The 24949-nt window shown below is 37.1% G+C and overlaps 3 protein-coding genes across 5 annotated transcripts; 2 read left to right on the plus strand and 1 right to left on the minus strand.

The window, feature by feature from the left end:
* Window positions 1-74: 74 nt before the first annotated feature.
* Window positions 75-9639, minus strand: LOC129351102 (acidic leucine-rich nuclear phosphoprotein 32 family member B-like). 2 transcript variants are annotated; one of them, XM_055019896.1, is made up of 7 exons: window positions 9375-9639; window positions 4453-4602; window positions 4250-4372; window positions 3961-4153; window positions 1795-1919; window positions 1633-1699; window positions 75-787 (listed from the first exon to the last, which is right to left on the minus strand). In XM_055019896.1, exons 1-7 carry the CDS (start codon window positions 9426-9428, stop codon window positions 708-710), a joined length of 792 nt encoding a protein of 263 aa, XP_054875871.1. In that variant the 5' UTR covers window positions 9429-9639; the 3' UTR covers window positions 75-707. The 2 variants fall into 2 exon arrangements, with proteins under 2 accessions (XP_054875871.1, XP_054875870.1); XM_055019895.1 differs by having other exon boundaries at window positions 75-790; window positions 9375-9637.
* A 4402-nt stretch (window positions 9640-14041) lies between these two features.
* Window positions 14042-17248, plus strand: LOC129351050 (skin secretory protein xP2-like). Of its 2 annotated transcripts, none has more exons than XM_055019821.1 (4): window positions 14042-14225; window positions 14832-14922; window positions 15222-16033; window positions 16894-17248. In XM_055019821.1, exons 1-4 carry the CDS (start codon window positions 14159-14161, stop codon window positions 17004-17006), a joined length of 1083 nt encoding a protein of 360 aa, XP_054875796.1. In that variant the 5' UTR covers window positions 14042-14158; the 3' UTR covers window positions 17007-17248. The 2 variants fall into 2 exon arrangements, with proteins under 2 accessions (XP_054875796.1, XP_054875797.1); XM_055019822.1 differs by having other exon boundaries at window positions 14832-14910.
* A 1133-nt stretch (window positions 17249-18381) lies between these two features.
* On the plus strand, window positions 18382-24331 carry LOC129351058 (tRNA (adenine(37)-N6)-methyltransferase-like). The gene is made up of 6 exons (XM_055019831.1): window positions 18382-18838; window positions 19533-19672; window positions 20417-20591; window positions 21738-21895; window positions 22758-23288; window positions 23981-24331. Exons 1-6 carry the CDS (start codon window positions 18750-18752, stop codon window positions 24223-24225), a joined length of 1338 nt encoding a protein of 445 aa, XP_054875806.1. The 5' UTR covers window positions 18382-18749; the 3' UTR covers window positions 24226-24331.
* Window positions 24332-24949: the final 618 nt, after the last annotated feature.

Raw genomic sequence — 24949 nt, forward strand, 5'->3', positions numbered from 1 at the left:
ACTAACCCTATCTGTAATTTTATTAATTTTAATTAAGGCAGCAGAAAAGCAAAGCAGGGAGCGAGAAAAGCCAAAAATGTTAACATTTTATTTACAAAGTTTTTTTTTGTCATACAGAAAGTAAAAATGTAGCTACAACCTTGATTTGTGCAACAGGCCGCCACACTAAAAACCATGGCCTGCTGGTTGCACAGCTGCTATAGCAATAATTTTATTGGGAAAAAATAACAGAAAAAAATAGGGAAATAATAAACCCAACAAAAAAAATAAAAGGAAAACAATTAATCCAACAAAATATTAAAAACACAGACCCAAAACTAGATACCAGTCCCAAAGTCCTCACACGGGAATACATAAAGAGGGATGGACAGTGGAAATGTGGAATGCTGAGTGGTCGGCTGCCTGAGAACCTCTGGGGTTGCGGGTGGAAGCGAAGTGGGGGCGTTAGGTGGCTCTCAGTTCCTTGGTGTGGGAGGAAGAAGAAGAAAAAAATTAAAGATGGGGATTGTGGGAGGGGGCAGCTCCACTCGGCCCACCCGTCGGTACAGTCTTGCTCGTAAAAAGAGCGCAGTGCTGGGGGGAGGGAGAGGAGGGACAAGTTGACACGGTTTAAAAAGGCGGTGCGAGTTGTTGGAGGGTGGACGTTCGGGTTTGTGAGGGGGTCAAAGAGGGAAAAACTCGGTAGGCTCTCGTTTTCAGTTTTGCATTTAATCGTCGTCTTCGTCATCCTCATCGTCGTCTTCGTCTTCTGCATCTCGCTTTCTCTTCTGGCCTTTCCCGGCTTCTGCTTCTGGGTTGAACATATACAGGAAAAAAAAACTTCATTAAACTAATGGAAGAAAAGCTACAATTAATTATGCAAAAAATCTGCCTAAATCATCAAGTCCTGTGTTATTTACTAGGATTATGGCCACATGTTTGTGTATATATTCCATATTCAGGCGACACTCTGTTCTTAACAAGCGCCCTCTAGTGTTCAAACTGTCACACCAGGAGAGTAAAGTTTTATAATTTTGTAGAAGTTTTATAATTTTGGTCAAATTTTATATTATGCATAAAGTGAAGACAAACTGAATTCCAAAAACAAAACTTTCCAATGGGCGGAGCCAAAAGACTGGGGGCGTGGTCAGATCCATATGCATTTCTTGGCTCCGCCCACTTCAAGGAATTTATCATTTATTTTTTCAGAATTTGTTTATTGGAAGAAAATTCTCACTTTCTCTTTGAGAAACAATCAAGTCTTGGCATTTCCCAAATCACAAATTAATTATTTCTGGATCTTTGACTTGCATCATTTATTAAGTTCTGTTGCTGTTTTTAATAAATTCATGTAAATTTTCTCATTCAATTTTATTAAGAACTGATTTTTTTAAACCAATTCTCAGGACTGAAATATAACTATTGTGTAAAAACAAGAAGAAATTTTGGTTTTTAAAATCAGTTTATTTGCAATTTCAGATGTTATTCTCTATTTTAAATCCAGAAAGGAAGAAGAGCTTCGTTAGCTTCAGACTAAAATTTGGATTATATTTAAAACAAAAAAGAATTTTGTTTCGATTCATTAAAACTCATGTTTGCTCAATGCATTTTATCATCCATTTGTGTAAATATGAGCTTTAAATAGTGACTCACCGTCTTCGTCTTCATCCTCATCTTCATCCTCATCCTCCACCTCTCCATCCTGGCCGAATTCGTCGTCCTTCATCAAAAACATTTATTTACAAGTTAAAAATTTTTTAAAAAAGCAGCACACTTTATGTAAACAATCTATCAGGATTGTTTGGGTTTTCTTACCTCCTCCTCACCACTAACTTCCTCATCATCCTCTTCTCCTTCTACCTCCTCTTCATCTTCCTCATCATCATCTTCCTCATCAAAGTCTTCCTCCTCCCCATCTTCGTCTTCCTCCTCCTCTCCCTCTGTAAAAATAAAACAAAAGAAATAATAAGTAAAACTCGGATTCTCCAAAATCTGATTTTTCCCTTCAGTCAGTGAATGCACCATGCAGTAGCAAACAAAAAACATCTGCTACATTAAAAAAAATAAAAAATCATTTTATAACTTTTCCCTTATTTTAAATGTAATTTTTCTGTAATTACACATCCAGTGGTCACTTTAAAAATATTTACAGGAGTAAAGATGCAGGTTCATCACTTTTTCCATATATATAATGTCCAATGTTGGCTTATTTTATTTGCAAAATTCAAATATTTATTCCCTTTTAATTAAACGATTAACATGACAAATCTGATATATATATAAAAGCTTTGTACGTATTGACCTTCAGCATTATTCTGCATGCAGTAATACTGTATTGCAGGATAAATGGTGTCGGTGCTAAATTTCAACCAGCCCCCAAGTGGAAACCAGGGGAAATACTCCTGGAACCGTCTGGGAAATCTAGATCAAAGATTTTCCTCATCTATTGAATGCAACTCCATGAAACAGAGACGTTATATACTTCTATTTTATATTTTTCAGTGAACTGCCATCAAACTTTATGTCATGAATTTAATATTCTGTCATTTTATAAACATGCATAATTATCTACATCTGAGCTGAATAAATGTTTTCCAAGCAAAAAGTTTCTGCAAGTTTCAGATATATTCATAGAGAAAAAAATATTTAGGATATATTTTATACTATCTGATGTCGGCTAATTTTGTGTTAATGTCAGCAATCCATGTTTTTTCCATCTTGTTTATGTTTCTGTAATGGGAGGGTGTTGGTCATGTGGTATTTTTTTGGTCATGTGAGTCAGTGATGCAGCACAGGATTGTGGGTATCTAACTGAAGCAGAGAAATAATGTCAGCAACATATAAGATATCGCTACATTTCGATTATCAAAGCAGAAATATAAATATAGGACTTCTTTTTTGACCTGAATATTTATATCAGTGCATTTCTATGCAACACCTTTGTATTTAAATTTCTTTGTATTTTAATTCCACCCCATTTGACTCTTCAACAATGATGATCATCAGATAAGGAAGTTATTAAACCGACAACCAGAGACAATAAAAGTGAGACAGAAGGATTTGATATAGGTAGAGATGAGTTTCAAATGTAATATTTGAATCAGAATTTTTCTGACAAATCTACAAGATGCATAACCAGAGGACAAAAATATTTCCAAACTGGAGCCTGTAACAGCCGTAAATAACCAAACGTATGTTCACACCAGCCCCGTTTAATCCGCTTTAATTAAACTCCAGTCTATTTGTCTACAAGATCCGGTTTGTTTGGGGAGATTTGAACCCGAAATCAAATTCTAACGCCGACCAACAAAGCAAACACTAGTCCACCTAAAAATCAAGGATTTGGTCCAGTGTAAGTGAACTCTAGTTTGATAGGAGTGCATATGTGAACGCCAAGCGGACCAGAAACTGCATCAATAGGAAGTAGAGTATTGTGCAGTGCATTTTGGGTAAATACAACCAAAACAAACATGAGTTTCTACCAATGCTTTTTTTTTTACCAATGACAAGAGAGAAATCCTACAGCCACTGAAATCTGACGCGACTCCATTTTTGTTCATATTTTGTTAAGGAAGTTGCACTCAATATCTGCATTCGCAGGATGACGGCCCAGCATATTTTTTAAATGACATCGCGTGAGAAAACTCATTCATGTGATTTTAATTGTATTTTTTTAATGTTAACAAAAAAATTGACAAAGTTTTTTGCACATTTGAAATGGAAACAGCTACTGTCTTCTTCAGAGGCTCACATGTTTCCTTCAGTGATTCCTGGTGCAGCGCCCCTATGGGCGAGGAGGGGAGCAGCTTTTTCAAATGGTCTGGTTTGTGAAGTGTGAAAGCAAACGGCATCAACTGAAAATGTAACAGTATTGCAATTTTGGTCCCCAAACAAACCGAGTCTTCCGAACTATCTGGTGCCAAAACACCATAAGAGATTCGAACTTTGCTTGAGCACAAATTTAATTTTAAAACTTCATACCTTCGTCCTCATCATCATCCACGCCGTCTCCATCCACCTCTCCGTCAGAGTCGGAGGCTTCCCTGTCCTCCATGTCGTAGCCGTCCAGGTAGGTGAGCTGAGGCAGCAGCTTGAAGACGCTCTCTCTGTAGTCGTTCAGGTTTGTTACTTCACAGTTGAACAGGTCCAAACTCTTCAGGTTTTCCAGCTTTTTCTGCAGACACAGGACAAAAATAAAAAAAAGTTCATAAACATGTGATATGAAATGTGTATTAGAGTGGAGTAAAGCTCTATGCAGACAGAAACATACCAACGGTTCCAACGTGCTGATGTCTTTCAATTTGTTTCCGCTCAGGTTTAGATGTGTGAGGTTGGGGAGTTTCTCTGCTAAAACGTCAAGGCCGCCGCTGATTCTGTTGTCACTCAACTCCAGCTGGAAGGTAAGTAGACAGAGACGTCAGCACCAGCTGGCGGCCAATCTCACGTTAAGAAGCTGCGATGGTAAAATCTTACCTTTTTCAGTTTCGCTAGTTTAGGCAGGTTGGACACTGAGATTAGGCCGACATTTATCAAACTGAGGAATTCGAGGTTGACGAACTCGGCTGTGAGGCCTTCGATTTTCCCTTCAACCGACCGACAATTATCGAGAACGAGTTCTCGTACCTGAAATTAGATTTTAAAAAATGGTATTAATCAATTTTATTACTCAATTATACAAAAGTCAATCATTAGGAGTAAGACAAATGAGATTTAAGAGCAAAACATTAATTTACATGTTTTTGTTATTAAATAGAGAAGCATTACAGACTAAAACATCCAACATCTAATATAATGCAGTTTGGATCATCACTCAGGGTGACTGTCTTTATTTTTTGAAAACGGAAAGAAATATTAAAAAGGTCAGATATATCCAAGATCAAGCTATACTGTTAAGACACAAAAACTCAAAATAAAACAAATGAAACATTTTTCTTTACCATATTTTCTTTACCATAATTTCTATTTTAGATGCAAGAATATGTTGGCATACAAACATGTTTACGGTCAAATCATTCAATGCAGGTGACAACTCAACAAGCCCACATCTCGACACTTCCACCACTGTGCTTGGTAGTTGGTATATAGGATTTCTGAGTTGCAGAGTCGCACTGATTGCAGTTTTTTGACCATCATTGTTTCACTATGACGTTTTATTATTCAACAACATATCCGAGGCCTGCAGAGTCTGAGGTAAAGCTACTGGGTTTTTGGCCATTTCTGTGAGCTCACTGTAGATTGATGAATTTCAAATAGTCTGGAAAAACTTTTTGGCCCTTCCCTGATTGAGGGGCATCAATTGCTTATGTACATTTGCTGCTGACATTTCTCCACTTTGCCAACAAACAGACCTATTCCCTCTAGACCAAAAACTAACACAATTGCTGCTTTTATAGAAGGTAGTCACACTAAAGATGATTAAAGTGAAATCTATTTAATAATAAGCAACTGAATGCCAATTCTTTAGCCAAGCCTATAGAAATAGAATGCAATTTTAGTTGTAAAATGTGGTTTTCACTTGAATGTTGGACAAAAATTCTAACCTACATCTGACTATTAAATCTAATTAGTTTGTACTTAAATTGATATAAATTTGACCAACTTGTCAGGTAAAGTGTTAATCTAGATGACACATTTTAAAGTTTTATTCAGTCATTATAAGATGTAATTTAGTTTTAGTCAATTTAGCCATCTGTAGTCATTTCAGTTTCAGTCAATTAATTCTTGAAAGAACATCAAAGAAATTATCAAGAAATAACCTGTCAAAGCAGAGAAATCTATTTTTCCACACACCTGAATTAGATCTGATTAATTCAGTTTTCATTTCTGCCTTGTTCGGGAAAGAAGATTGAGAAAAAAGTGTGGTTACATTGTTTGTATTTAAAATTAACCTGTAATAAAGTGCCTAAAGAATAACTGTCCCTAAATAAGCTTAATTTATTAATTCTATCAATCTAATTGTTTTGTAATATAAAAACTTTTTAATGGTGGCTTCAAATTTGATTATTGAACAATAGTAATGTGGGATCTTTTCTAGTTTTTAACATCTGAGATCAGATTTAATTATTGTTTTATCTTAGAGATATAGTTTCACTATAATTTTTAATTCTCAATACATGCACTTTTCAACATATTTTGCTTTCACAATAAGATAAGAATAAAGCATAAAAACATGTTTTTTGTTCATGAAATACTTTTCAAAACGACCTACAGACAGGGTAGATGTCAATTTAAAAAAAATCTTTATTCATGTGTTGATCATTATTCTTTCAGGGACATTTTGTAACGTTAAATATGAGAAAAACAACTCCATAGGCGGAGTTTGTCTGAGTCAGCTTGAACTCACACTGGTTGCACAATTAAATGTTGGACGAAAACAATAAAAAGCAGGACTAGCAGAGGGAAAAACGTCGAAATGAATGTAGTTTCTGGTCCTAAAACGACTTTCTGTGCGTGTCCTTCGCCATGCCGACACAGATAACCGACCGCTTTCTTAAAATCCAAACAGAGCAATGCAGTAGCTTGCTAAGGCTTCGGTGATGCAGCCACTAATGACAAAGCAATGATTTTTGGAAGCTAGCTGGCTACAGCTAGCCATTGCCCCCTTTTATAAACGCTGCGGAGCGGCAGAGCAGCTGCTACAGACCGCCCGCCATTAGACAGCACCACAGCAACGGAAAAGGACTGCCAACACACCCCCGAAAAGATTCACCCCTTTTCGATAAAACCAGCTTTCAATAAGAGGGTAAAAGTGGAATATTCATCGTCGTCGAGTGAACGACCCAGGTTGTTTTACGACTCGCTTTGAGGTAGAAGTTGCGAAGGAGAGAGAACGGAAAATTAGTGAGGAAAAAAAAAAACAAAGATGGAGACGGTTCCTTTCCGCCAGGGCTTCAAAGACGACAGAGCGACAACATGGCGACTCCAAAGCTACAGTATGCAGCTCTCCCAACACTTCAATGGCGGACAAGGATGTTTAGCACGACTGATTACAGATATTTAAACCTAAAAACAACACTTTTTATGTCTGAAAAATGTCTTTAGTCAAAGCGTGGCTTGAGTGGGAACGCCGACCGTCGAGTTTTCGGTTGCCCACGCACGAAACGCGGAGCACCGGATCTCCGTGTCACGCAGGCAGGCTGACTTGGTCTATGGGGCCGCCAGCAAGCCAACACGTCAATTCGATTAGCTGCGTATGCGAAGTTTAGTTTTAATATTCATCTACACAACAGCTAATCGTGTAATTTTAAGTGTATGAGTGGATGAAATATTGTCTTTGGTTAATGTAGAAAAGGGGCAATATGGCGACCATGAAGTTCGCTTCCGAATTGTAGCTTCGTTGAGTAAAGGGCTGTTTCACTGCTTTAGAAGTAACCTGGACTTAAAGTACATAATGGCCTGAAAATATAGCTGGCAATCTTTGAAGCTTTTATAACCGTTTGCGAAATAAATATTATTTATCTTTATCAGAAATAAAGCGTCAACCCTGTTTAAGTATTGTATTCTTTGATCTACAGGTAAATTAAGCCATTTTGAATAGGGGGGAAAGGACACCCGATTTTTAAACTTTCACAAATTGAACACAGGTTTCAGATGTTATAAGAATCCATATCTAGATAGCCAGCCTTAGTTTAAATCAATCTAAGTTCTATTTTTGGATATGAACACGATGTGGTCTGCTCTACACAGCAAGAAAATAAGCCATGTGCATTATTGTTTCACTATATGCAAGACCTAAAAACAAATTTGTATGTTTAAAGCCTATTAAAACATTTCCATTTGATTCATATTTAAAAATCAAAATGCATTTTTTCTCAAATCAAGTTTCAAAGATAATGTGTTTTAAATTTTCCTTAAGTGTAAGAAACTCCAGTGTAATTTAAATAGGTGCTGTTAGATTAACAAGAGTGTAATGTAAATTAGATGTGAAAACAAGAAAGCACTGATGAATGATTGCAGCTTCATTGGTCAAAAGATTAGTTTCAATGAGTCTGGCTTTTGTGTGGAACAATCCAATTTGTGATTGACTTGAAATGTTTTGGTTTTTAATCTAAAAACTCTCCAAGATGGTCTACATGCCAAAAATGTAAAACCGAATCTGCGTTTAGCCTCTTCTATTGTTCTAATGCTTCAAACTAGTTTCAAAGATTATGTGAAATAAGCATTTAACTGTCATTGTTTGTGCTTTCTCCAATAAATAACTTCCAAGTATGATCTAACATCCTAAACTATCTTTACAAGATTTGTAATCCATTTCTACAATGGATTAATGAGTAATCAATTGTAGAACTGATTAATTTAACTCATACAGTTTGTAAAATGGATCCCATCCTGAATGTAAATGTATAAAAATACATTGAGTTTTTAACAAATCATGAATTCTGTTTAGTGTGGAATATTTCAACCCAGGTTTGGCTAGAATCAGCATTTTAGATTTAAAACTAAAACTATCCAATATGGCCTTAACAGAAGTGAAATGGCCCTTTACGCGAGGGATCTGCGAATCACGAGCGAACTTCGGCGTCGTGGTAATATGGCGGGAACAAATTCCTAAGTTAGCTGGCTGGGTCGCGAATAATGGCAGCGCCTGATTCCATTTAAAACACGGGCAGTTTTCAGAGTCTCGCGGCGAAATACAGTATGTGTGACCACAAAAGCCTGTAACACGAGTTGATTTTGTAGATTTACGTTAAGACATAGTAACGGCGTACGCTTTTTAAACGCATATTTATTAAAAATAAGATATAGGAGTGGTTATGCATTTCGTATAAACTGTATTTACTGTGTGAGGAGAGTAGCATTCCACAGTCGAGGTATAAGTGGGGTTTTTGTTATTTTCGCTGGTTAAATGTAACATTAAGTGCCACGACTCTTGATTTCGCCGATAATTAAACTCGTTTTAAACATCCAGGCTTCTGAAATCTGAATTAGTGTGTGCTTAAAAAGCGCCGATTTCTTTCTCTCTCTCCTTTTTTAGCAGTTGAGCTAGCAGCAAACATGGCTTCCGATGAGCGTATAAAACATAGCGCCGTGTGCATGCCAAACGGCGGCGGAGGAAGCAGCAGCAGGAATAAGTTTACAGATTGTGCTTAGAGCCGTGTGTGCGTGAAGCGGCAACCGAAGAGGCTGCGAAACGGTTAAAGCACTGCAATAATAATGTCAGCAAACTGGGGGGGAACCGCCGTTTCAAAGTGACCATTGAATCCAGCTTTTCTCGTCTCGTTGCCCCCTGAATAATACGCCCAATCCGCAACAGTATCGAGAGATTAATGCTTGTTATGCGACTGTTTTTACTATCTGCTACAAAGGAGGAAACAGCCTGAAAACCCATGTGGTCACCATTAGCGAGGGGCTAGCCAGAAAACTAAAGGGTTGGTTTTAAAAAAAGCACGACTCACATCAGACGGTGTCCTGTTTCTTAGCTCCAAGTGGATCCTCTTTTTCATGTCCATCTTTTCCCCCTGTGGAAGTGAAACTTTTTCCTCTCTCTCGGGTTCTGCTGGGATCTTCCGTCCAAAACGGCAGAGATGCCCCTTATGGAGGGAGAATATAGGGCTGTGTAATGAAGTGAGCCGAACGCTAAGTTAGTCGGAGAGAAGGGGAAACCATGGAGGGAAACAGGACTGAAACAAAATATATGCTCAACAGCGCCCCCCTCCGCCCCGAACCGCCCATAGCCTCTGAAAGGGGCAATGCAGTCAGAAAACATGACGCGGCCCCCATGAAATGGATCTCTGGTGCAGCTGGTTTCTGCGAAGAAGTTCAAATGTCTAAATAGTAAAGAATTATTTTAAAGATACCAACCAGATGCTTCTGTAAAATGAATCAGGGGGAACTTTAGATGTAGTTAAAATGCTCTGTATTGTGTTTTGTCTGCTGTTTTTGTTGTGAAAACACTTTTTAATAGAAATAAAATCTACCAATTCAAGAAACAAGCTCCCCCGTGTGTGCATGTTTCCAGTGACATCATTTAATTTGCTAAATTCCAACTTAAAGGCTTTTAAAAGTCTTAATTGTCTCCAGATTTTCTAAAATGGGCCTCAAATTACATGTAATTCTGCCTCTCACTTCAAAATCGAGTCATTCCTTGTTTTTTCATAGATTTTCTAAATGTTAACTTTTTAGGTTTTTTTTGTGTTTTTCATATATATATAAATATATATATATATATTTTAAATGCACTCATTCATTTGTTCTAAGACTTGTCCTTATTATAGTTACATTGTATTGAAACTACAAGGCCTGTTAACCCTTGAACTAACTCTTTTCCTGACTTTTTGTAGTTTGGTTTGGGCTTCTTTTGCTTTTTTATGTGTTCATTGGGTATGAATTGATGATCAGTTGGTATGAAAACATTGTTTGCAACTTTAAAAAGACCAAAAATGTGAAAAATGGCAATGATCAAATGGTCAGGTTCTTTTTGGTCAGTTTTTGTCTCCTTTTTTCATCTTGATTTACCTTTTTAATCAAATTAATCCTGCAAAGACATTTCTATTCTTTTTATAGTGTTTACTGTCAGTCTGTTTGCTTGATTCTGGTGCCTCTTGTGACATCGTCAATCCAAATGCACTCAGTCAAAGCCAATAGAGATTATTTTCCTCAATGCTCTTTTTAAAAAACATTGTGATTAGAATCAAAATACTTCACAAATCAGGTTTTTAGCTTATTCTTTCAGTATATTTTTCAATCGAATAAAAAATATTTATTGGTTCTACCTTTAACCTTTAAAGAGATCCAAAATAAATTACATTTTTGATTCCATTGAAGTATTTTGTAATGTTATTTAAACCTATTCTGAATCATTACACTTGTTATTGATTTGGATGTGCATAGAGTATTTTACACATCTGAGTATTGCTCTGTTTGTTAGTTGAACCTCATAATTCATGTTTATATATGTTAATATTCTTTCCGATATAACAGGAAATGGAAAACAATCTTTGTCTTAGAATTTTATTAGATTATATAGATAATTTTCTTAACCCTTAGCAGGAAATATTTTTTCACTCTATTATCAGTTATAAATTAGTGAAAAAAGATTGAACATTACTTACAGTTTTACAAGTTAAAAGCAATTTGTATTTGGAAAAACACACATTAAAAACATCCAAAGATGTAACACTTTATAGTAAAATTGAATAGACTAATTGTGTTTTGCTGTTAAACACAACTCAATCAAGATAAAATCTATCATTTCATAAATTGTTACATTTCTGCCACCATAAACTGTACGGTGTAACTCAGTCCAACTTAAAATCTGTTGTGAAATCATGCTTTGTCTGAAAAAGAATCCAAAAATACTTCTCTCCTTCTCCCTTTTTCTTCTCGGCTGGGACACATGGCTTGGAAAGAGGTTTGGAGCAAAGAGAGCATTGTGCACACGAGGAGCCTCGGTCCCCCTCCTTCAACCCAATGCATTTACTTCCTGACACCCTGAAGTCCTAAACACTGCAGAATATTTCTAAATGTGACTATTGCTGTGGTTAAAAAATAAAAATAAAACAAATTTATCTCTAGAAATCTGGATTTTAACAAATTTATTAGATGTTTTTATAGGTCTTAGTGGAAATCCTTTCCAGACGCTACAACTGCAGCCTGTAGATGGCGCTGTAGTATCATTTGGTTGATCACACAGACGTTCCTCAGTTTTAGGAGCTGAGGGTGGCTGACAGTCCTTCCTGCTTTCTGGCTTCCGTAATTTGGAGGCCCATGCATACCTAGAAGGAGTCTATCTCAGCTCAAAGATTTTAGGATTTAATCTGAAGACATATAAAGACATGAAAATACAGAAAAATACTTATATTTTTCTTTCAATCAACCAGATTTTATAGTTTTAGAAGTTACTGTGAGTAGTAATCCAAAACACTTTTCACCAATATATCCAGAAGTGACAGCATCACCCTTGTGCTTTTATGACTAATTCAACAGAGATCCAATCAAATGGTGTTACTGATGTCACAATGAGGGCAATTGAGATTACCATCTCTATTAACTGTGACGTAAAAACATCTATACCTGGAATATCCATTCACTAGTTCAGTTATCACAGCTAGAAACTAGTAATCAGGCCTGAAATCTGAGTGCAGTGATGGACTCAGACCTGAATATTCAAAGTCACATGAAGACAGTTAAAAAGCCTGAAGAACATTTCCAGGATTACAGGACTATTCTTCCAGCAAGATTTAAAGAAACTCATCAAAGTTCTTATCTTTAGTCGTATTGATTACTGCAACAGTGTCTTCACAAGTCTGCCTAAAAGAACAATCAGACAATGCTATACAATTGAAATGTCTTATACACATAAATCTGACAGATTGGTTAATCAGTATTCCTGGCAGCAAGAAAATTAAAGAACATCCCGTTATTTCACCATATTCAACACATAACATGTCACTTAAATACATTACAAACAGTTTGGGCCGAATACTGATTCTTGTGGTACCCCAGAACCTATGTTTAATAATAATGACATATGATTACCTATTTGTACAAAGAGTTGATGGTTTTAACTTTTAACCAGTTTATCACCGTGTTATAATTAATGATAAGCTTTCTTTTAATCAAAGAAAACAGCATTTTTTCTAAATGCACAGTGATTGTTGTTTTCATATGTTGTGGCCAAAGTCTCCAGCAACACAGAAAAAAGTCACCAGAGGAGTCTGAAAATGTTGCTAAATATGGTGATAAAGAAGCTAAGTTGGCAGATGTGCTTTCCCTGGTCCTGACCACACCCCCACACATAGCCACGCCCATTTATCACATGGCCCCGCCCACTTTAGTGGAATTTTTTAAAAATTTTGTCTGGGGTGGGTTATGCTTTCACAAGGGGGTTAGTTACAATTTAAAAAGCAGCATGACACACACCGAGCTATTAAACTAAAAATAAACCCTGGAAATATTTGACTTTTGAAACTTAGCAATTTAAAAAAAAAAAATTTGTTTTTTGGGCAGAAATTTAGTAATTTTTTTTCTGACTATAATGACTCAAATACAAAACTGATGAGTTAGAAAGCAGTTTTTAAGGCGTGAACCAACTTGAGATACATTCTTTGGGACTCCCACAAATGAAATGAAATGAAATGAAATTAGTTTTATTTACTTTCAGTTTATTAATTTAGTTTCTATATTATTTACTATAATTATTTTTTATTTTAAAAAGTTTTCAAATTAGAATTCATTATTTCAGGAGCAAAAGAAGCCTCCTGTTCACTAAGTTTGTGTACAAAAACAAGAAATTTGACTATTTTTGTGGCTTTTCTCTAAAAAGAAAACAACAAAGTCCACAAGTCTTCTAGAACAATTTTTGACAGATGAGACCAAAATATGGTCACATAAAATGAAGCTGGGTCATCCACACCATTGGCTGACAAAGACAGGAATCCAGTTGACACAATGGCCCAGTCAAAGCCCAGATCTTAACCTGATTGGAATAAGGCGTTGTGAATTTAAGAAACCCAGTTTTACAAAAGAAAATGTGTCCTCCTTCACCGACTGATAATGTCAAGCAGAAAACTGCTGTTCCTCTTGAATCGAGGAATTTCCTTATTCCGCATTCTCTAAACAGCTTGGACGTTTAGTGTCTTTTAATCTGTTCGTTTGGTTTTATTTTCTCCTCTGAGTGGCTTGAACACACACATGGGGACTCAATATGCTGAGAGCAGATTGGGAACACTCCCAACTGAGCGCGCTCCGTCTGAGCGATAAGGAGGGGATGAACCCTGCTGCAGTCTGAAGGGTGGGATCTCTCATCTCACTTTGTTTGCTTCTGCCTAAAACACCTGCAGGGAGGCTTTCTGGGGAGCTGTTCTGATTATGTTTGATTTTTGTACAGAAATGTGAACAAAACTCTAACTTTTTTGCTTGTAACAAAATAATTCAGCAGGTTGCATGCAAACGTTTACACCATTCACACACTGACCGCCTCCATCCTCCTTTCCAAACACGCAACTTTCTCTTGCTTTACAGTTTTTTTTCTCCCTCTGACAGCTCAGTGCCAACTCCTCCAGCTTTACAAACACGATAAGGCCCAAGCTGCAAGAACTCTCCCAGCTCTGAGTAATGGTTAACCAGATAATTCGTCTAGAGGAGGGGGTGGGAAGAGACAACACAGTTTTTTTTTCTGTTCTGCGCGCTGTTTACTTGTGCGCCTTTACAGTTGAATTCATTCATATCTGCTGCCAGAATGGAGGAAACGTCGCAACAGGAGAATTTACAAGAAGCGGAGAATGAAAACCAACTTGAGGAGGAAGGTATTAGTTCTGCTTCTTTTTTAATTTATTTATTTGCATTTGATCTGACAGACGCAGTTTCTGTCTTAGGGGATTTATTTTAAAGTCAAAGATTGTTCCCGTATTGCAAAAATATACAATTTTACAAAGTATTTTTCTCTAGTTTCTGGTGCAAATATCTTATTAGACTTGAAGTAAGGCAAAACTAACTGAAAAGTAATTTTTCAGCTTATTTTAAGTCAATAATATAATATTGATGAAAAATTATGAGTTACACTGGCAGATAATTTCACTTATAGATAGATATTTTTCCATATCATAAGTGAAATAATTGGCCAATTTAATTACTACTTTTCCATCAATATTAAGGAATTATTAAAACAAACTCCCATATCTTGCTGAAAAGTTTTTTTTAATTGTATTATTTCAAGTGAACTAAGATATTTGCTTTAGCAACTAGACACAAAATACTAGGCAAGAATTTCAGTGCAAGAGTGATCAGTGTGCAGCCAGAGAGGAATAATCCTACAACAGAAACCAGGTCTTTCTGTTGCTGTGTGTCAAACAGCTGCAGATTAGTCCATATTTAAGTTTATACTAAAGTTTTTTGTTATGAATTTGTTTCAGGCGGGATCCGGCGGCGACTGAGAGACAGGGAGCTTCTCAGGAAGAGAAAAGCCGAAGCAGAAGAGAAGGAAACTAACCAGTGGGTTTTTGGGTAAATTTCTGTGAAGACAAACCATGTCAGCGAAAATACGAGTTCAAATGCTTATGCAGAATATTCAAGGTCAAAGTAGATGTTAATGTTTCTTTACAGTGCATGACGGTAACACTATCAGTTCTGGCTGCTTATCTCTCATCTCATTTATGTTGAATATGGAGCAAGAGGAAAGCAAAGGTTGCTCTGGTGGGTCTATGACGCCCCAGATCAGAGCCAGGAACTTTGTACTATTAGCTTAGCCAATGCATCACACCGCCCTGTGTCAGCTAGCTTAACAATTAGCTGGACTCTTTCAGGGTGGAGAGCCAGAGGAAAAGGTCACGAGGCGAAAACAAGAGCGGCACCAAAAGGAGAGGGAGGCCTCGGAAGACCGACCCTGTCCTGCAGTTCCCACTGCTTCAGGAAGAGGCTGAAGAGGTCATCTCGGGTCAAATACTGACCTCTCAGATTGGCGTCCCGACTGTGGAGTCACAACAAACTCCAGATGTAGATGCACCTGCTCATATGGTGGTCCAAAACTCACTTTTTGAGAAGCTAGAAGTAGATTCTGCTCCAGTTCCAGCCCAGTATTCAGTTCCAGATGTGCAGGTCCCAGTGCAAAATTCCTATGCCACTTCAGTCCCAGTAAAAGCTCAATATGCAGCTCCAGAACCAGTACAAGATCCCTATGCTGTGTCAGTCCCAATACAAGTTTCCTATTCCGCTCCACTCCCAGTAAAACCTCAGTATTCTGTCCCAGTCCCAGTAAAAGCTCCCTATGCCGCTCCGGAACCAGTACAAGTTCCCTATGCCGCTTCAATCCCAGTAAAAGCCTCTTACATGGTACCAATCCCAGTTCAATCTCCTGATGATGACCCAATTGAAGTTCAAACCTCCGATGATGTTCCAGTTCAATTTCCAGATCCTTTTCCAGTCCAAGCTTCATCCCAGGACCTTCCAGCTGCAGTCGCAAATGTCGCTTCAGCTGCAGTTCCGCCTCCTCCCCAGGTGGAGGAGCTCTACCCAGAATCTCCAGACAGAGAGACCCCAGAACAGGTTCTGATAGAAGACTTGGGCCCAGATGATGAAAAGGACATCTCTCCTTCAGAAAACGATAGAACAGATGAAGGTAGGAATGTTCTGATGATGCTCTCTTTGAAGCTGCAGAATGTAACTTTTATTAAAAATATATATTTTTTGTTATTCATACCATATTGTGACAAAATGGTATGAGACAGATAATCTGTGAAAAAGTCAAACTCCTCTGCTTTCTCACAGTCCTAACTAGAACAACCAATCAGAGCCAGGAGGCGGGTCTTAGCGCTGTCTATCACCTTCCTTTGTTCTCTGCTAAGCTGTAGCTATTACAGCCTGTTGTGAATGCTGATTGACTTATCCACTGATGATGGCTGATAAATGCTTTTCTTGTAACAGTAAGCTGTTTCCCCACAATTAGCACATTCAGCAGTGAGTGCATGAGGTTGATTGACAGTGCTAAAACACTCCTCCTGGCTCTGATTGGTTGTTTTTAGCTAGGACCGGTACATTTCTTCAGTAATTATAACAGGAGCTGGATCTTTCACATATTATCTACCTCTTATTATGCCAACATTTTGGCACTTTTAAAAAATATGTCAAATATAAAACATACATTTTTAAAAGTAAAAAATGTACTGCAGCTTTTATTACATTTTTAACTTAATTTTTTATTGTTTTTCAGTTGTTAAAAACAATAACAGATAATAGAATATATACAATAAATTCCTTAACCGCAAGTAATAGCAGTTCAGAGCATATGAATGAAGACAAAATAAATAACAGTAATATTAATAATAAAACGTGAAACCCAGTGTGAGACGTTCAAATAAACAAATGTTGCCAAGTTCAGGCAGAGTTTACATTTCTTCACGCGCTTCTTATCAGTAACAAAAAGTCAGATTAACCAGCCTTAACTGTTTTTTAACCGTTTTATCTATATATCTCTTCCAGGTTTAGATGAAACTCCACTGATGAACACGGCCGGCCAAAACAAAATATACTCAATCCCAACGCTATCCAGCCCTAGTCTGCCTCAGGAATACCTGCCAGGGAATCAGATATAAACTTTCCCCATCAAATGTCACTTCAGTCCAGATCTAGAAAACCCACATCCCTTTTTTTCTTGTTTAAGGTCACACTGTGTGTCTGAAGTTTATTTTGGTTAGTGTGCTTTTTCTTATTGCAGAGAGACAATTTTTATTGCTGTAACACTTTATTTGACTTCATGTCATAAATATTCATGAAGCCTTACTCATGTTCATGACAGGTGTTATGTCGTGTTTCTGACGGTGTCATGACAATCTTATTCACAACCCGTTAAATAAAGTGTTACTGTTATTGCTTATGTGAAAAAAATGCTTGAATGCAAACCATACCTGCATTGGTTATTTATTCTGAAATGTGCTTTACTGCAAACTAATACAAATTTGTCTTTTATTTTTTTGTACTTTGCATTGAGTAAAGAGCTAAATTTTACTTTCACTATTTAACTAAGAATAACTTGTAATTGTAATAGTGAATTATTTTTCATTTAATTTTGTAAAAAAATAGATTAAATAAAATTCCCTGCTTACATCATGAAAAGCTCGTCATTATTATCGTCTGAGACAGAAAGTTGTGTAAATTTTGATGAATTACATTTTTATGTTTAGGCTCATCAAGTTAAAGAGAAGTTAAAAAACTAGAACTTATACTTTTTTTTTATCAGTTACTTGACAGGAAAGAGCGTGGAGAGTTGAAGTAAACGACCCATTGTCTGCTCCACTAACTGAATCACACAGTGACAATAATTACAAAGTTCAACCTAGAACAGAACAAAGCTTTTAAAAATTGGTACTATAAGAAAAAAATAAGGGTTCTGTGAAGGATCTTTGTTTCTGTTGTACATATTGAGGTAGAGAGTTTGGTAATAAATAATTGTCATAATTACTGAGAAAAAAGTTTGAAAACACCAGCCCAAGTGTAATCAGTCTATAACCATACCTGTAACTAAACGTTGCAGATATGGTTATATAAATGTCCTGATCCTTTGGACTAACTTTATTCTGTTATTATAGTGAATCTGATTGCCCTGAAACTTGAACATACCCTTTAGCTGTCCTGGTAGCTTTTACTGGACATCTGCATCCTTTATCTAAAGTCATTGTTTCGGAGAGGTTATTGAAGGATCTCATTAAAAGTGTCAGTCAGAAAGAGAAAACACACAAATCACTGTATTATAGATACATACTACTGCACCGTGAATACAGTTACTAGGAATAGACTTGTAATATGTTATAAAAATTAGATGAAACAAACTGCTTGGTTGTTTTTGTAGGTTTCCAAAAACTGCTTTTTGAGAGTGCTTTTATATTTGCGTCTACTGAAGTAATTATAATGACTTCTTGTTATAACATCAAGCTCTCAAGGCCACTTTTTTTTATCATTTCACCTGCCTTTCTGCTGCCACCTGCTGTTAGAAGCATGAATGTGTAAACAATCTAAATCCACTCAATTATTTTCTCCCATGGCCGCAAAATTTTAGTTAATGATAATAAAGCGGCTATTATAGTGTTTCACGCTCTGTACATGCTCAGCTGGGCGCTATAATGCCTCATGTAAACTGTGTGTTTTTCACTGTAAATAGTCTTTGTTGGCCAACAATAAAATCCAACACGTGCTTCCTCCACGCCAACGTCGAGCTGCGCCCTCCGTCATGACGTTCGGACGACGGTTGGCTCATATGGGTTAGCTACTATCTTTATTATTTTCTGGCTAACCCGGTGAAACCTGTTTTCCCTCGTTGTTTCTTCTTCGTGTCTGTGAAAATGAGTCCGCTGTGTGAACACTGCGGGGAGAACATGAAGAAGATGAATCAACAAGTTTCTGTTATGCGGAAAGAAATAAAAAATCTGAGGTATGTTTAACTTTTAAAAGATCAAGCTGAAGTTAGCATCCGATTGGGCTGCTGGTTAAAGGGCTGTTTCACTAAATCTGAACTTTATTTGATTTGACATAGTTATTAAATGATAATAAAAAAAACCTCAGGCTGATCTTACCTGAATTGGATTATTTCAGGGTAAATTATTCCTAAAAATGCGTCTTGTGCAATTCGTTTTTTTTAGTTTATTCCACTGCATTGATTTATTGATAGTTTGGTATATCATGAACTGCATTTTAAATGCATTTTGAAACATTTCTGTCAGTTGCATAATAATTTTGTCCATTTTTGACTAGATTAACTCTTGGCATTTTCAAGCCTCCCCTCTTCTAAGGTGGTATAAATGGCTTCTCTTTATGTTTTCAAAAATAACAAATATATGTAATTTGTATAGCACTTTTCAAAACATTCAAAAAGAACATGAAGCAAAATTATAAAAAGGGAATATTCAAGTATGTAACATGTTAAAATATAGGTCACAGGTTGAGGCCAAATTTATTTTTGGTAGTGTTTATTCAAATCTGAAGTATTTTAGATTTTGAACTAAGGTATCCATATTTCTTACAAGTAGTGAAATAGCCCTTTAACCAGAATGTGAGGGTGGGAGGTCAGATGTCTCCAGTTTTGTACTCCAGTAATATCCTTTTTTTCTTCCATCTTTTCTAAACAGACAGACGTTGGACGGGGCTGTCAGAGCGCATCGCAAACATCTGATGTCGATTCAGGCTGCTGTGTCAAAGGCTGACTCTTCTGGCCACAATAAAAAAGATTGCTCATCTTCGTTATCAGCGCCAGACGCATTAGAACAAGGTGGATATCAGTGACGTGCGGTCAGAGCCTCACCTGTCGTACGGTTGACTACTTTAACTTTACAGCTGAAGTTGTCAAACTGTTAAATATCAAGATGTGTAATCATGACAACGATGGGTCATTTTTCAAACAAACCATCTCTCCTATCAACCATAAATATCATATCCCTGACTCCAAAGTCTCCCTGCCTGGGTTTCTGACCAAACCGACAGACAGAGATTCAAAGAGGAACAGCAAAAGCAAATAAAGTGGATTAGCAGTACTAGCCAACAACTGATGATGTCATCCAAGACATGTTCCTGTGGATTATCAGCTCTGCTGCCTGAAAATCTAGCTATTGGCATATCATGACTGCTATACAGTCTTCTGTCAGCGGTCTTTTCAGACTTGTTGCAACACTGACTGCTATTGGAGATCCTTTCTGCCCACAGCGTCACCTTCCACAAAAAGTCTTTTAAGTTACTTGGATGATATAAGTTACACCGTTTAATTCCTCTTTGAGAAAAATAAAGTATTATTTATTTGAACTGAAAATGATGACGTCAAACCAAAACTCCCACAAGATTATTAAGGTGTTGAGAATCCAGTGTCTTAAGAATTAACTTGGTCTTCATACAATCCAAACCTTCCACTGAGTTAGGTTAGATGTAAACAAACCAAAAAAATTATATATGTATGTGCTGCGTTTTCCTCTCCTGTTTCGATTGAACTACCTGCTTTTAAAATATTTTAACCACTCTGCAGGAAACATCCGGACTGTGCCGATCGGTTACATCAGCTCCTGTTTTTCCGTGAAGAACGGGACGCCCAGGCAGCCGACTATCTGCAGCCCGTCACGGGCTCAGCTGCGAATCCAGCAGAGCGTTTTCAACAACCCCGAACATTCGGTACTGGGCCTCGAGCAGTACTCACATGTCTGGTACGCCACGCATACACTGCACATATCTCCAGGATTCCTTTAACCTGTCAAGCTTAGAAAAGCCTCGAATGGGTTTTGTCCTGCTCGTGACCTTCTGACCTTCTGATAAACACTGTTTAATTTATTTATTTCATAAACTACAGGAAAGAATTGCTAATTCTAACTAAATTAAATCTACATGTCCAATATGGTTTCAAAGTGATCAACATTTTCTTATGGAGTCCCCCAAGGCCGAATGCTTGACCTCTTATTCTTTTGTTGTTGTGCTTTATGAAATAAATGAATTAAACTGATTCTAGGAAATTTGTTTAATAGTTTATTCAGGAAAATTCAAAGTTGTTGTTGATGTTAGTTTGAGATGCAAAATTAACATGAGTAGGAGGAAAATGCGGTGAGGTTCTCTATCTGCCCCAGGGTTGTTTCAGACACTTGATGCGAAAACTGGTGGCATGATGGGATTTTCAGCTCAGTTCCTTTTTTCACCTTGATAAACTGAATCAAAATCCACATAATTGCAGATGAAGCCCAAATTATGGTGTCTGCACATCCTGAAAGAGTCTTAAATTTATGTATCTAAAATTAAGGCCTTAAATTGTTTTAAATTTATTGGGGAAAAAACAACTTTGCCCTTAAATGTGTTAATCACAGGCCTTAAATTTTGTTGTGGTGGGATTATTTAATCTGGTATATTCTATTAAGTTTTTCTTGCTTCTCGTGGAAGCAAGAAAACCTACCATTAGCTGACTACTAATATATCCTTGGCTAATTAGCTAGCTAGCAAACAAGCTATCTACCTCCATGATGGGTCACTGCGCACTTATCTCCTGTTGGCTGATATTCTCTTTAGCCATTATACAAGAAACTTAAACTCTGCCTTTGAGGCAGAGACTCTTTTCCAACCCATATGTAGTTTTGAACTTATTCCGGTCAAACTGGCCACTTACCACTCCACCCCATGCTGAGGAGCATTATTGCTTGAAGATCCCAAAATTATCTTTTGTAACCACAAATATAGCCCTGAGATGATCTTAAGCAGAAACCTTTCTTCATTGAGTAGGACATCAAAATATTATGTTTTTGCTACTTTTTTCTGCAATTTTTGAAGTTTGGAAGTGGACCTTTATTGATAACATTCAATCTTTACAGGATTATTTTTCTTTTCCATAAAAACGGACATCAGGGTTACAAAGCCAAGGTGAAACCTCCCAGGCTGAACGGACAGAGAGTTGGAGTTTACTCGACACGAAGTCCACACCGACCAAACTCCCTAGGACTGACCCTGGCCAAGCTGGATAAAATTCAAGGTATGAAGCCATTTTGCATGAGATGGATGTAGACATATTGCTGTGGGAATTCACGAGTGAAAATCCCGCCCCTCTGCTCCCTGCTGGAGGGCAAAAAGCTGTTCGCTGACAATGACTAGCATTAGTTTTAGCTGTCAAGTCGTCAACATCATGCACTAAATAATAAATGTACATATGATGTATAAAAGAAAAGGGACACACTTCTTTGTCATCACTAGGCCTACTAGATTCAGTCGGTAAAAATACTGAATCTTGACCTGTAACACTAAAAATACAGGTCAGGAAAAAGCTTTAAATGGAAAAAAATGGCGAGAGACGGAAGTAATAGGTCAGTTTTCTGGCTTGACTTTGACAACCGTAACATGTAGATGTGCTGCAGAATTTGTTGTCTTACAATTTAGTTAAAAAAAGGCGACCGTAGATTCAGTAGATTTAAATTAGCTAATCTACCACAGCAATCACTTATTAAAAATCGCAAAGTAAACATCAAGCCTAAAAACATAAAACTGTAATAGACTGAATGTTCTGCTTTTTGTGTGTTTTTTTTTTGGTGTTGACTCCTGACATATTAGTCACCTTGCTGTTGTCAGTTGCTATAGCAAAGGGTCTGTGCTGAGCGTTGTAGTTCTTCAATGGTTTCTCTGCATTATTTTGCTGTCACTAAATTAATAATTTTTATAGGTTTCACTTTGTTTTATGTCGTGGCAGCACAGTTATGGATGGCATGTGAAAGACTCAACTTTTTGCTTTCCAGCGTTCTCCATGAAATTTCCCCATGTAAACAATAACATGCAGTGGGTTTATAGTTCTTGTGGTGTGCGGCGTTTTGATTAAATCCTAAAATATTTAATTCATTTTCTAGGTGACACGCTGCATCTCTCAGATATTGATATGATTGCCGGCACTCCAGTCCTGGACATTAAACCGTACATCCCAGAATACGACTCTCTCAACACGAGAAAGCGGCTGGAATCAAACCCAGATCTACAGACTGAAGAGAAGGAGGTGAACATCTCAAGCTTCCATCAGGAAGACAAGACAGATGATGATGATGAGATTCTTCACCTGAAACAGAAATCGGAATTAGGAGTTTGTTTAACGCCGCCACAGACTCAGGTTTTTCCCAAAGAAGCTGCTAGTTTGCTGAAAGAAGTGGAGTCTTATGTAAACGAAGCTGATCTGACACCACCTGACTGTGAGGACAAAAACAAAGTGTCAGACTGTGGAAAAACCGAACCAGCAGCAGAGATCGTGGACCGGCCCAGTTATGGCAGTGATTCCAGTACAACCATCGCCGACTGGATCAGAGAGCCTCCGGTTTCCAGTCTGGATGTGCGTTTCACCCCTCAAGCTCAGAAACAGCTGGACGCGTTTCTTCCTGCACATTCCTCTGGTAAGACAATAGGTAAAAGTTTATGACCTCCACAAGATGGCGCTGTTGTTTCTGACTTCTTTTAAAACAAAAATCTCCAAACTTTTTGTTACATGAGCCAAAATTGTTAAGTAAAAGGTATTCACAAGCAAAACTAAACTAAATTAAAGCATGCAAAGAAAGTTGTCTAATTTTTTTATTTGACTTTTTTTTGTAGAAAAGAGATGTTATTCATGATAAATTCAAAATGTAAAAAGGATTGTGCCCATTTACCGTATCAAAAGAAAGGCTTCTAGTTTTTTTTATTTTTTCAGGCTGATTCAAACAAATTTATTCTCAGTTGTAAGAAGGACATTTAGGTCATTTTCTTTCAAATGCCAGCTGTAATTCACCAATTTTAATCAGTTAATTAAAGCAAATTTGAATGCAGCAAAAGTGGATTTTCAGTAAAAGTTTCTCGATAAACACGGTTCTAGTTACTATTAAAGCCTGGTTATAAAATGACAAATACTTTGTGTTATGCTTAACATTTTCCATTGCAAAAAAATTATATTAGCAATAATTTTACCACGATTTTAAAAAAGTTTAGTAAACAAATTTGTATCATTCTTGAACTGCAGTTGAGTGCCACAAAATATCAGTCTAAGGGCCACAAATGGCTCAAAAGCCACAATCTAGACACCCTTGTTTTAAAACCACGTCTCTCTTAACAGAACCGTCTGAGTGCGACAGACCCAGGTTTAAGTTTCTGCGCAGTCCAGAGGAGGCCGGCGCCGCCATCAGGGCTGTGCTGTCAGCAGACCCCAGGTCAGTTTACAGGAGAACCCGATGCAGAGACAGACTCTTCTTCTTCTCCCTGGACACGGCGGACGTCACCTGCTGGTTTGGACAGGGGTTCGCTGAGGTTCTGGAGGTCCGGCCTGTGAGACCACCTGGACCTGAAGATCCGTCTCAGTAAAACAATAAACTGCCTGTTAAATTCTCCTCACTGCAGTGTCTGAAGACAAAAGGATGCATTTTATTTTTTTCTCATCTTTGATGAAAAATAAATGGCTTTAAAGATGTTTTTCTTTGTCTTTTTTCAAAATGTATTACCTTTACAAATGATTGTGTTCAAATGTACAACAGATAGTCCACGTTTATTGGCACTCAGGGTGAAGATAAAATATATAAAAAGAGAGAGAGCAAGAGAGTACTCGTGCACACGCACACACACTTGCTCAACATATATCTTGAGTAGAAAAAATGCTACACATCCATAAGGCTATCACCACTACTCTGCTTTTTAGCAAAAAAAGTGCAAAAAATGTATTTTGTAATGCAGTCACATGTCAAACTCAGTTTATTTTTTAAAAAGCCTTTAAGCGGGTATTAATATTTTATTAAATGAATATTTATGCATTAAAAATTATTTTTGTATTTGTCTGATGTAATATTACCACATTGAATTGACCTTTAAACATGAAGTAATAATTCAGAGAATACTTTGCTGAAAACTTCAGTTTGTGTGTAATTAATCCATACAGTGTGTTTCAGTTAGTGAATTGTTACAGAAATAGACAGTAACAGGCTAATTCATCGACTGTATCTGTATATAAAAATTAAAAGTAAACATTATTCGGGTAAAAAAATGTTTTAGAAAAAAAACTTAAAACAGCGCCTTGTTGTAGTTGCATTTCCTT

The sequence above is a fragment of the Poeciliopsis prolifica genome, unplaced genomic scaffold (genome assembly GCF_027474105.1).
Source record: "Poeciliopsis prolifica strain line A6 unplaced genomic scaffold, Auburn_PproV2 SCAFFOLD064, whole genome shotgun sequence".
Taxonomy (NCBI): Eukaryota; Metazoa; Chordata; class Actinopteri; order Cyprinodontiformes; family Poeciliidae; genus Poeciliopsis; species Poeciliopsis prolifica.